We start from the raw sequence: 13,362 nt of genomic DNA, 5'->3' as shown, positions 1-13,362 counted from the left end.
AATAATTTGTATTTTTTATTATCGATAATTATATAAAAAACACATGATATGATTCTTTTGATGTCTATCATAATGTATAAATTCATAATTTTATCACTATACATAAATTTAAGGGTCTTTATTAAATTTTTTTTTTAAAGTATAATTGATTACCTAAATGAATATGTTATCTTTTAAAAAAAGATCCAAAACTTCACATAAGTTTCTTAAAAAGACATTCTAATCTACGAAACTAAAATTAAGTTCATAATATGATTATGTGTAGGAAAAATTATACATTACAGGAGAATTGATCTTAAATGGCATTTTTTTCACGTTTAGCCACTAAACAATTCACAATGTTTGTAAAAAATGCTTATAAAAACGTTGACTATACCTACATAAAGAAATATAGTGACACTTTTCTCTAAAATGTTGCTAATTGAATAGTGTTTCTGGACAAAATGCCACTAAATTTAACATTATTTTTTGGTACAAACACCGTTAAATTTAGTAACATTTAAAAAAAAAAAAAAACATGGCTAGTTTTTTGTTATTTATTGGCATTTTTCATTATAAATGTTGCAACATTAAAAAATTCACTTTTTCTTGTAAGAAATTTACTATTTTTTTCTTTCAATATTTACTATAATTAAATAAAATAAAATCTTTAAAGAAATAAAAATGAATTTCAATATGAAGTTAACGAGTAATATTGTGCAAAACATAAGAATTATTTAAATGTACAAGTAATTTCAAAGGCCATTATGAATCGGCCAATGCAAAAAACACGACAATGTCAAAAGAATACATTGAAAACCACCCAATCTTGAGATCGTTACACAATCTATGCTCATCAACACAGTTTGTCTGCGTAAAAACCAACCAGTGCTTCATGAGAAAAAGTAAAATGATAGTAAATTAATAAGTAAAATCAACCATGTAAAATGGACCCACATATCTAATATTAAAGACAATAACCCATATTTAATCATGTTTCATGCCATCATAATATAAATCATGTCAACAATTAGAGGATTCATTTCTTATTGCTACAAAATGGTTTCTAATGTATGTTGATATAATTGGTGTACAAGTTACAAGATAGTTATTGATTAGGATATCAAGTCATCTTGGATAAAATTTTATGCAAGTTAAAAAAACTTAAATATGAATAAAGGGAGATAAATTTTATTGATCACCTAACTATTCTTGTCAAATATCCTCCCTATCATGCAAGAACTCTAAAAATGATGAAACACATGATCACCCAATAAGTCAACAACTGTGCTACATTCAATTTCCCATTTGTCATGCTAATTATCAATTGGAATGAGGTGTCATTATTTTACAGTGAACTTTGTCACAATATTTACATTAACATTGTCACAATATTTACATTTCCATTATACTTTGTACAAAATCATTCAATGGTTATTAAAGACAAATCCAGATAATTTAATGTGGGGTAAAGTTATCAATTTTCTTAAAAAATTAATAGCACTTTCTCACTAACTTTTTACCAATAAATAACTAATAAGCAATTATGTGTTTGAATATGCAATACTGAAATTGGCATCTCATTATTGTTAAATTTTCTAGCCTAAAACATATTCTAAGAAATTTGGCAAAAAAAAAAGAAGATATTCTGGGAAATACTGACATTTTAGTTTAATGAGGGACTTTTTATGTGTGTATGTATATGTAAACATGCACAAATAGACAGGCTAAAAAGGCCACCTCATGCCATCTTTTAGATCACAAACTTCAATTACAAAGCAAGGAATCATGACCATCTTTTACTTCCTAGACTTGAATTGTACGATATTCTATAGTTAAAATTGAATTGAATTAAATTTTGATATCACTGATTTTTCTCGCACATGTTTATCCCTAAAAAATAAGGTTCAGTCCACTTAGAAAACAAACACTTCATTCATAACACAGGTAATTTATTTAAACCATATTTAAAATATTGACAAATGTAAAAGCCAAGATGCATAAAACATACCCTTAAAAAAGTGTCCTCTCAACACCATTTGTTAGCAAAGCATGAGCATATATATGAAAACCGAAAAGATGGAAAGATACCATTCTTTGCCTCCTTTCCAACCGTTGTTTCTCTACATTTGCTAATCATACTCACCATTCTCCAAATGACATCGGTCCAATCCAAGCCTAAAATTTGTAGGTGAGAACTTTTCTTTAATCCATAATCAAATACCTCGACTCAAAAAAAGCTATAGAAAACAATTAGATATGCATAAGAGGAAAACGAAAATACTTATGAGAAAATGATGTAACACATCATCTCTACTTGTAATCCTAGTGTTAGCTCATTTAGTGGATTGCAAATGATGTTAAGTTGTAGCAAGTCAGATTAGGAGGTGGTTTGTACCTCTTTCATAGCAACGAGGCATTTGATGAAAGACTGCAATCTTTTGGTTGCCACTTTCATTAGCACTGATATAATACATGTTGTCATCCCATTTACCAATTAACGTTGCAACATTTTTACCCAAAAGGTCTTCAACAAACCTATAGACCTAAGTTAATGTAAGACAGGATAAACAATTTTTCATAAAAAATAACTTTTTTGAGATACAAAAGGTTGACTAATATGGACATGAAACAATTAGGCTAGGATAAAATAATTGCATAGAAAATTCATTTTTTGAATTTTGAAAAAAATAACTGAATCGTTACTAGAAAGAAACTTAAGAAACAATTAGATTGACAACTAACTTGGTGAGGGTTTTGATTAAGAATAGGCTGCTCTTTGAATTTAAGTTTGCATGAATGTTGGTAATTCATGCGAATGTGCATCAATCTACGATAATTGCAATACACTTTACCGAGGATAAAATTATAAATAGTACTTGTTCCCTACAGAGAATGAAGTTAAAAAAATTCATACCATACAAATAGAAATGGAAGCTAGAATATTGAAATTGAAGCATCACATCTAGTAAATATACAGCCTAATAATGCACACCTTGCCCCACTGAAATATTTCACCATAATCGAACTCTAGGGTCAGAACTCCAACAAGGTCAAGCTGAATTGACCACCCTCAAAACTTTGTGTAGAGGTTACTATTGTTATAAAATTTTCACCTTCACCTTCACAATGACAGGCAATAAACGTAAAGTGGTGACTAAACTGTTTCAACTTGAAAGGTATGTCATATATGCTATGAAAATTCAATACAAATATTTGTACATTTACATTCAAATAAATAAAAACAACTACTTAGGAAGGTAAGTACTTCAAGGACCTATAGAACTAGTATAATTCAAGTTTACTCTTTAAGTTCTAAAAAAACACTTTGTAATGTTCCTATTCATTGTTTTGAGAACCTCAAACCAATAATTGTTTGAACATGAAACATTTCTCTGACAATACAAGCTTTGGTAATGTTTGTAGTTGTCTACTTAAATAATAAATAGATTAGAATATCATAAAACTACATAACATAAACAAAATGGAAAAGCAAAAAATCCATGAATTCACATTCAAATAAAAAGCATAAGTTCCAAATGTACTTAAAGTAGCCTGATATATCACAATTAAAAGTAGTTGCTTAAAGTTCCAGACAAACATGAAAAAATGAATCTAAAATTTACTAAGCTAACTTGATTTACAAGGCACAAGTACCTAAGATTCTAGCACGCTCATATTTGGTTATGTACTTTGATGTCTTGCAAGTAGTTTTGTCTTTAACATTCTGTTCTTCCTTTTCCTCAGTTTCAATAAGTTCTAAAAGAACATCATCATTGTTATTGTTTTCCAAATCCTCTTTGGCATTGTTTTGTCCACCATAAAGACAATTCATCAGACAGAAAATAACTTAATCAATTATAAAGGATTTCTTTAAGTAAACAATGTAAAAAAATAATAATAAATGGATCCTTACTTTAATATCAAGCTCTAGTAGCTTATCCTTATATCTATAGCAATAATTTCAATAAGTCAAAATTAAGTCCTTGAGTAACAAAAAGAAACACAATGCTCCAATTTTAATAGTAATGACAAAATCCTTTAAAAAAAATCAGTAAAGACGAAAAGCATAATAGAAATAAGAAAAACATTGTCCTCTGTTTAGCTGCTTAGAAAATTAGGGTTCATAAGAGAAAAATTCTCATACTCAATGAGAAATTTTTGAAAAGAAAAACTACATTGGCTTATCAAAATTCTTAAACAATTGAAAAAAAAAAAAAAACCCATTTCTTGGATTTCCTTTGTTTATTCGAATTCCAAAAGAAAATGTAAAAATCAGACAAAATATATCATAGATAAAGTTTTAAATTTGTGACAAAATTATAACTTCACCTAAACATCGAAATATCATAAAAAAATTTCCACCATTTATATTTGACAATAAATTTTGGGGCAAGCTTTTGGTGATATTATCATGTGAAGATTTTATAGTTCGTTATATAAAATAATAAAACAATAGAAAAATGTGATGAATTATAGTATTCATCACTTTTGACATACTTTGCATGACAAAATATTATGCATTATTTAGAAAAATGACTACAAATTACCAAATTTGTTATAATATTAAAAGCATGGAATAACAATAAATTAAGATGAAATCAAATATAAGTTAATGCAAACGTCAAATAACTAATTGTATTAAACTTAAAACCTTATAATTAAATTAACTAATGTAAGAACTAAGAATAACAAGGCTTAAAAGTAAAGATAACATAATTTCAACCCTAAATTTAAAGCAAGAAACAAAAAAAAGTGCATAAAGGTGAATTGAAATTGAAAGCAAAACAATAGTAACTAGTTTAGAGCAAATTAATTTCATGTCGTTAAAACCCTAAATTCAAACTTAAATCTAAAATTACAAAGTATGGAATTCAAAGCAAAACAAAAAGCCTTTTAAAAAAACTAAATATGAAATTAAAGATTGCAAATAAATTAGACACAGAAACTTGAAACTGAAATTTAAAAGCGATAAGAATAGAATTGAAATTGAATTTTAAATGAACTTGAATTTAAAGAACAAAAAGTACATAGAAAGAACTAAATTTAAAATAACTAAAATGAAAACTTACAATCAAGAATAAAAAATGAGAACAAGATTGGTCTGTCACCTAAACCGAAACTAATCTAAAAATAAAGAACTAAAAAACTAGAAAAGAAATCTTAAAACTAAGGATTGTTCTTAAGTCCATAAATTTCCTCCAACCTAAATGTAGCTATTTATAAGAAAAGACTACAAAGCAAACTCTAGATCAATCTTGGTTTTGGTCTTGGTCTCTTGAAGTGGTGTAATTTAATCTTGCTTGGTATCTTGAATAAGAAACTTTCTTTAAATGTATCATTAATAGATAGGTTGACTTTTTTCTATTAAATGCATGTAGATCGAATCTTGATTATATTAGGTGTTAACTTAGATAAATCTTGTTGACTTGTCTTTTCTTTATGTCATTTGGATAAATCTTGCTTACTTAGCACTTACAAAACAAGAGTGTTGTACAACTAACCTTTTTTTGTAGAAAAGAGTCTTGTTCTATTTTAAACTCTCTCAAGCAGCTTTCAAAGTCTTAACTTAAGTTGCTTGAAAGTTTTAACTACTTAATTATTTTTCATGGTTTCTTAAACTTTAAATCTTTTAAAATTGAAGAATGGTATGCGGATAAAGTTCTTTATGATAAAAGAAAAACTGCTAAGTTATTTTGAATCCTAGGCAACCTTCTAGAATGAAATCTTCAACATATAGTAGATTCAGTGCTTTTTGAAAATTTCTTATAGTTTGCCTTCAAGTTGGAGTCTTTTTTAAGAGAAATTTGAATTCTAAATTTAAATCCCTTAACATGTCACCCCTTTTTTAAAAGTCTCATGTAAGTCCTACTTAGAATAGGAATAGATTTAAATTTCAAAATTTAAAACTCTCTTATTCAAGCTTGGAATTCTCATTTAGAATAGGAATACTTCAATTTTAGTTTAATGCTCTCCAAACAAATATAAATTCCAATTCCATATCATCATGCTAACTTAGAATATGAATAGATTTAAATTTCAAATATGAATAGATTTAAATTTCAAATTTTAAAAAACTCTTATTCAAGCTTGAAATTCTCATTTAGAATAAGAATACTCCAATTCTACTTCAAATAGGAATAGATTTAAATTTTAAAATTTAAAACTCTCTTATTCAAGCTTGGAATTCTCACTTAGAATAGCAATACTCCAATTCTAGTTTAATGCTCTCCAAACAAATATAAATTCCAATTCCATATCATCATGCTAACTTAGAATAGGAATAGATTTAAATTTCAAATTTTAAAAAACTCTTATTCAAGCTTGGAATTTTCACTTAGAATAAGAATACTCAAATTCTATTTCAAATAGGAATATATTTAAAACTCGGCATTCAAATCATTTCTCTTGGCCAATGAGGTTATACTTGTTGCCAAGTCCTCTCACAATGATCCCATGCATGTGCACTTACATAAAACACTGTGGACTTGCACTCAATTCTTTAAAATTTAAATCTGCCCCTATATAGCCGAACTTGTATTTTCTTCATTTTAGCATGACTTTCATAAAATTTTTATCAAGATTCAACTATTCTTAAATCTTAAATAATTTCATCACTCCAACTCCAAAAATTTTCAAAAACTCCAAGAATCAGCATGAACATATCAAGAACCATCCAAGATTACTCTAAATATATTAAAAATCATACAAAATTGATTAAAAACTTCTAAGATTCGCCAAGATTCAATTTTTTTTTTAAAGATTTCTACAAAATGACAAATTAAGCATATTAAAAGTAAAAAACATCTTATTTTACCAAAAATTAAGAAAAATAACTCATTAAGCACTAAACATAAATTTAAATAACTTTATTTTATAAAGTTATCATCTAGCATTAAGAATGATACGAAGGATACTATTAACGAACCGTTGGTCTACCAAAACATTAACTTCGTCAACAATAAAGGCAACAATGTTTGATCTTCTCCGGAACGATTTCTATCACTGCCATCAAAGTGGCCATTGTGGGTCACAAAAACTTTAGTCTCATTATCACCGTTACTTTTAATCTTAAATCAATTTCACATGTCTATTCAAACGAATACGTAAACATGGTTGCAACAAACCGTTACCAATTTCTTTTGGGCCAACTACGTTACCATCCTTTAGCACAACAGCGTAACCATTAAGCAAAGAGAAAACAAAATTGGGCCTCTCGACAAAAGAAAACCAAGAAAACCCACGCTAGCAGCTCGTTTTTCAAACCTCCCGTGCAAAAGAAAAGAGAGAAAAAAAGGGGAGGGTTGTAGGGTTTTGCGGTAGAAACTAGAAAGTGGGCAGAAAGCAGAAAGATAGAGAGGTTTTGCAGTTTAGTTTGTTTTCAATAGTTAAGTTTTAACACAAAACAAATCATAAATCATGCACGCTCCAGTTCTCGTTCTAAGTAAGTTTCTTTTCTTTTCTTTTCTTTCAATGCATTCCAATCTTAAAATGGTTTACTAGATTCAAAATGTCCCTAAAAATCACTGAAATACGCAGAGGATTCGTTGAAACGGGAGTCTGGGACCAAAGTTCACCATGCTAATATCCAAGCCTCCAAGGTAATTTCCTCCCTTCCTTTTTTTTTTTTTTCACTCTTTCTAGTTACTTTGTTTTAATCTGAAATCAAATTGCGGAATAATCTGCTTAAATATTAGAAGAAAATGTAAAACCAGTGTTTGTTTCTGAGTTCTGATTATGGACTATATATCTATCTAAGAAAGCAAAATTCAACATGCTTTGGGTCTTCAATATGATTTTCATTTTTCTTTGTCTGTTCAATGTTCACTGACCAAAATGACTTTACAGGCTGTTGCTGACATCATTCGAACAACATTGGGTCCTCGATCCATGTTGAAAATGCTCCTTGATGCTGCTGGAGGTAACCCATTTTAGGCCTTTAATGATGTTATTTAATGATGCTATTTATGCCACAAGGATACCCTATTTCCATTTCCAGTGCGGCTGTTTTTGTTTCCCACAAGCATTTTATTACCCTTTAAATGCACTCTTCTTGAACGAGCAATAAGGATCATTATATGGTTTTGGTTTCTACCAGGTATTGTTGTTACTAATGATGGGAATGCCATTCTACGTGAGTTAGATCTTGCACATCCAGCAGCAAAGGCATGATATTCCACCAAGCTTCTCTATTTCATTTGCTTCAGAATGTGAATGCTTTTTTTCCTCTTGTCTTTCTTATTTCCGTACTTCCTTATCTGTTTTGATTGTTCATGGCAGTCAATGATTGAATTGAGCCGTACTCAAGATGAAGAAGTTGGAGATGGAACTACATCTGTCATTGTTCTTGGTATATATTTATGCTGCGCAGTGCTGTATATTTGTGCTATGTTGGATATTTTTGCATACGTTAGTTTATATTTCAATTTTATTCTTATCTATAACATGTTTTTGAGAACTCTTAAATTTTAATAAGCTCAGTGGATTTTTAATGAGATTAGCTTTACAGTTGGAATCTGACATTTTGAATGTGGTTATAATATAATTGAGATTGCTCTGGGTTCATGCAGTTGTCCCCTTTTTTTTTTTTTGTGATGATGTAATTGATTTGTTAGGATACCATTGCTTTTAGTACTTATATTTGGTGTATTTTTTGGTTTAGCTGGTGAGATGCTTCATGTTGCAGAAGCCTTTATTGACAAAAATTATCATCCAACAGTAATTTGTCGAGGTAATGTAACTTAGAAGCGCTGCTAGATTCTTAACCTCTGCTTTTGAATCATCACTTAGCATTTGATGAAGAGCCATTTCGTTTGCAGCATACAATAAGGCTTTGGAGGATGCTATTGCTGCGCTTGACAAGATTGCAATGCCCATTGATGTGAAAGACCGTATGTTTCTCTTGGAAACTTTTTTATAACAAATTTTTAATCTTTTATCCGGTTATCTAGTTGGCATTTGTATCATTAATATCTTTGGCATGCTCACATTGTAACATATGTATTTGAATGGAAGGTTCAACTATGTTGGGACTTGTGAGGAGCTGTATAGGAACAAAGTTCACTAGCCAATTTGGGGATCTGATTGCTGTGAGTGTCTACTTTGTTACGGAGTTCATTTTTATGCTCATTTTGATTATAGAATTATTTGCATATACCATCGAATTGGCAAAGGAACAAACTTCAACATTTGAAACCATAAATATAGCAACCATAGTTGCATGGATTTGGGTATGAGTATCTGATGCGGTTGACCTTTTTTGTTTAATTTTTGGTTTTTTTTTTTTTTTTACATGACCCAGCAATCTCCCATTGTTGTCTCTGTTGTTCACTTTCTTCATTTTGGTGTTTGGTTTGGCTCACATGAAAGACCGAGTTTGTATAACTAGTGCCAATATCACACACATTCTGTACCCGAATTCTCTCGTGTTGACATGGGTATGGTGCCCTAGAAGCCGAGTTTAACATAGATAAAACTTCTTTAATTAAGCTGTTTTTAGATATAATAATAATAATAATAATAATAATAATTAAAAAAAAAATCTTCATAACTTTTTTTTTTATTCTAGCTGAAAATATGTATGTGCCTAGATTTTGATTGAACTGGCAAAAAAAACCAAAAATAAAGGCTTCTTTAAATTTCTGTATATAAAGTAAGAAGAATCAGATTTGTAAAGGATTTAAGGCTGAAAAATGAAGTTCTAAGACTTGTATCAGTATTTTTCTGGTTAATTTTTATGGCTACTTAATTTTAACTTCCAGGATTTGGCAATTGATGCAACTCAAACAGTCGGAGTTGACCTTGGCCAAGGCCTGCGAGAAGTTGATATTAAAAAATACATTAAAGTAGAGAAAGTACCCGGTGGCCAGTTGGAGGATTCTAAGGTCCTCAAGGGAGTGATGATCAATAAAGATGTAGTTGTGCCTGGCAAAATGAAAAGAAAGATTGTCAACCCACGAATTATTCTTCTTGATTGTCCCCTGGAGTATAAGAAAGGGGAGAACCAAACAAATGCTGAGTTGGTTAGGGAAGAAGATTGGGAAGTCCTATTGAAAATGGAAGAAGAATACATTGAGAACCTTTGCATGCAGATTCTGAAATTCAAGCCAGACTTGGTGATTACAGAAAAAGGACTTAGCGATTTGGCATGCCATTATCTTAGTAAGGCTGGTGTCAGTGCAATTAGGAGAGTGAGAAAGACAGACAACAATAGAATAGCAAAGGCATCTGGAGCTGTTATTGTGAATCGTCCTGATGAATTGCAGGAATCTGATGTTGGTACTGGAGCTGGGCTATTTGAGGTTAAAAAAATTGGGGATGAGTTCTTTGCGTTCATTGTTGATTGCAAAGATCCAAAAGCTTGTACAGTTCTCCTAAGGGGTGCTAGCAAGGATCTCCTGAATGAGGTAGAAAGAAATTTGCAGGTAAATGGAATTAAGTTCTGATGTTTCCTTTTTCTTTTTTTCTTTTGGTTGAAGTTCTGAAGCTTGTTTCAATTACAGGATGCCATGTCTGTTGCAAGAAACATAATCAAGAATCCGAAACTTGTTCCCGGTGGTGGTGCTACAGAATTAACTGTTTCTGCCACTTTGAAGCAGAAGAGTTCATCTGTTGAAGGCATAGAAAAGGTGCTTGATTGTTTCATCCAGATCAGTCTAGAGTATTATGATTCTGAATGCTAACCTTTCTTGATATTTGAATATACTTACCAATGTTTTTAGAGATTTAACTTTGGTAATTTCCTATTTTTTAGTTGTTAGTTTGTTTATATTCTTTGGTTGTATAACAGTGGCCGTATGAAGCTGCTGCCATTGCTTTTGAAGCCATACCACGTACTTTGGCACAGAATTGTGGGGTTAATGTGATTCGAACCATGACTGCTCTGCAAGGAAAGGTATGAATGTTTCTAGATTGCAGTTATATGCTTTTGTAGATATCCTCACCCTTTCAGTTTCTATTTTCTCAAATTGTGATTGTAGCATGCAAATGGTGAAAATGCATGGATTGGCATAGATGGGAATACTGGTGCCATTGCTGACATGAAAGAGCGAAAGGTATGATGAAATTTGTACTTTTTCTTTAAGACTCTATCTGTTGTTCCTAAAAATTTCACCATAATTTCACTTTTCCACCTGAACTTTTCATTGCTCCAATTTCCGCCCTAAACCCTGATTATGTGTAACAATTATGTCCCACCTTTCAAGATGTTAATAAGATGGATCAGATTGTCCACTTCAGAGCCATGTAAGACACCTATGACCCCTTTGACAACAAAATGGTGATTTTTTTATTAAAAACAAATTGTTAAGAAAACCACTTGTTTTGGTCTGTCATTGTAAATTTTGATCTATTTGTCCTAAAAATTCCATGTCTGCAAAATCTGTCTCAATTCCTGGCGAGACCTTGAGGCAGGTGACAAGAACTAGATTTAGTAAGGGATTTAAGGCTGAAAGATGAGTTGGGAGAGTGTGATGGTGTCAGAATTGAGCTGTAAGTTGTGCATGGTTTATGGTTAGTATATGAATATGGGATTGTAAGGGAGAAGGGAGATTAAAAAAGAGGTGATTCTGTTGCTAAGTTTGAGAAAGCAAATGGATGGTGATGCATTCTGGTTTGGGTTTCAAGAGAAAGTTTTATATCTGCAACTCCTATGGTTATGATTTTGTACGTAAAGGAAGTTTGGGTGCCTGTGAGGCAAAAGAGTCTTGACAAGGATTTTTCTTTTCTAATATATGAAAAGAGAGGAGAGAGAATGAAAAATAATGAGAAAAGGAAACACTGTTTTAGATTTTAATGGTATCTGCATGTCATTGTATTTGGCACTGATCTACAAATTCACTTCATTAACATCCCTTGGATGGCATGTTATAAATATCACTACACTTTTAATCAACGTTCTAGATGAAAACTGTATAGATTAACAACTTAGGTGTGAGGTGTGGAAGCGAAACTCTGGTGAAAGTTTGAGGATCATAAATGTAGTTCCTTCTCTTTTATTTTTACTTGGAGAAAAAGATAGATAATTTGATCTTTGCAATTTCTTGATAATAATTCATTCTGATGTCCCTCAAGCATGTTGGTGAAAGGTGATGGAATCACCTGTTTAATTTGGATATCTGATGCATCACTGTGTGCCTTTCTGTTGACTTATATGGGTATAAAGTTCAGATGTTAAAAAAAAAAAAAATCTAATTGCTTCTCTATTATTTGTGATTTTGGCTTAATGATTAATCGAAGTGTGCAGAAAGTAGTTACTTCAATTTGATAAATCATTTGTTAAAAATATGTCAGATCTGGGATGCATACAATGTGAAGGTGCAAACTTTTAAGACAGCCATAGAAGCCGCTTGCATGCTTCTAAGAATTGATGACATAGTAAGTGGGATTAAGAAGAAGCAGGCTCCTGGAGCTAGCCAAGCTTCATCAAAACCCAAGGTTGAGACAGAAGCAGATGCAGATGGTGAGCAAATTCTTCCTGACTGAAGATAGTGGACCAGTTGAACTGACCTTACATTGAAAGTATTTGCTACAAATGATGGTTTGTTTTGGTCGGCTATTAGGGGATTTTTTTGAGCATTTCATTAGCTTTTGTATTCTTAAGAACTTCAATCTGTGTTTGGTGTTGTTTTGAAACTGTAGATTGTTGTTTTATTAAATTTTAAACTGTTATCAGGTTAAGCGTTATTAGTTTGTGTTTCATTTGGTAGATAGAGTAACTTTTATTTTATTGGAATCTCTTTATTAAGAAGGATAGTTCTTTTTGTATTTTTTTTTTCAAGTTTATTAATGAGATTGAATTAATAAAATCTCTTATTCGGTTACCATTTTGCTGAACATCAGACATTTACTTATTTGACAAATTATAAAATACTAAAAAAAAAAGAAAAAAAGAAAGAAACAACTCTTCACCACTCGCCTTTAAAATTAACAATCTTTTCCTTATTGGATTCATCAACCCAATTTTGATTTTGCTTGAATTTCACTCTAAATTATTAATGTTTAAAATAAAAAATTATTTTGTAGCAAATATCGTACAAAATTTTTAGTGTATCATCTGTATATATAAAAAAATAAATTGCAAGCGGTAAAAGTGTTTAATTTAAATTCCCTCATAAAATTTTAAATTAATAAAATTTTTTTTAAATATATATCTTATGTTAATTTATTTTTAAGTTTACTTTAAATTAACTAAAATTAAACTGCTTAAATTTTTTTTTTAAATGTTAAAAGAGAATGACCTAAATAGTCCCTCTAAATTTATAATGATTTACCCTTATAAATTTTTTAATGTTAAAAGTGACTAATCTAAATACCCCCAAGTTATTGCTAATTTACTGATCTAGGTTATTGCCATTTTACCCCTAAGTTACTAACAAGAATAAA

At 30.4% G+C, this 13,362-nt stretch overlaps 1 protein-coding gene and 1 pseudogene across 1 annotated transcript; one reads left to right on the top strand and one right to left on the bottom strand.

Annotated features, from left to right (window-relative positions):
- Positions 1-744: 744 nt before the first annotated feature.
- LOC111300972 (oxysterol-binding protein-related protein 2A-like) lies at positions 745-3,814 on the bottom strand (annotated as a pseudogene).
- Positions 3,815-7,285: 3,471 nt separating this feature from the next.
- Positions 7,286-12,663, top strand: LOC111299722 (T-complex protein 1 subunit gamma-like). The gene is made up of 13 exons (XM_022895122.2): positions 7,286-7,423; positions 7,519-7,580; positions 7,828-7,900; positions 8,078-8,145; positions 8,260-8,329; positions 8,642-8,710; positions 8,799-8,870; positions 8,995-9,068; positions 9,741-10,403; positions 10,482-10,607; positions 10,769-10,873; positions 10,959-11,033; positions 12,271-12,663. Exons 1-13 carry the CDS (start codon positions 7,399-7,401, stop codon positions 12,460-12,462), a joined length of 1,674 nt encoding a protein of 557 aa, XP_022750857.2. The 5' UTR covers positions 7,286-7,398; the 3' UTR covers positions 12,463-12,663.
- The last annotated feature ends 699 nt before the right edge of the window (positions 12,664-13,362 follow it).

This window comes from Durio zibethinus, chromosome 18, assembly GCF_047325235.1.
Source record: "Durio zibethinus cultivar Kanyao isolate XHJ-2024 chromosome 18, ASM4732523v1, whole genome shotgun sequence".
NCBI lineage: Eukaryota > Viridiplantae > Streptophyta > Magnoliopsida > Malvales > Malvaceae > Durio > Durio zibethinus.
Note: the sequence above shows the minus strand (reverse complement) of the source record. Positions and strands in the feature narration are given on the sequence as shown.

What these genes read in the sequence shown, in the direction of transcription:
- LOC111299722 (XM_022895122.2), top strand. Translation starts at nt 7,399, where the DNA reads ATGCACGCTCCAGTTCTCGTTCTAA. An exon ending in TTGCACATCCAGCAGCAAAG is followed by an intron (nt 8,146 to 8,259) that starts GCATGATATTCC and finishes TGTTCATGGCAG; the next exon opens with TCAATGATTGAATTGAGCCG. An exon ending in CTGACATGAAAGAGCGAAAG is followed by an intron (nt 11,034 to 12,270) that starts GTATGATGAAAT and finishes AAAATATGTCAG; the next exon opens with ATCTGGGATGCATACAATGT.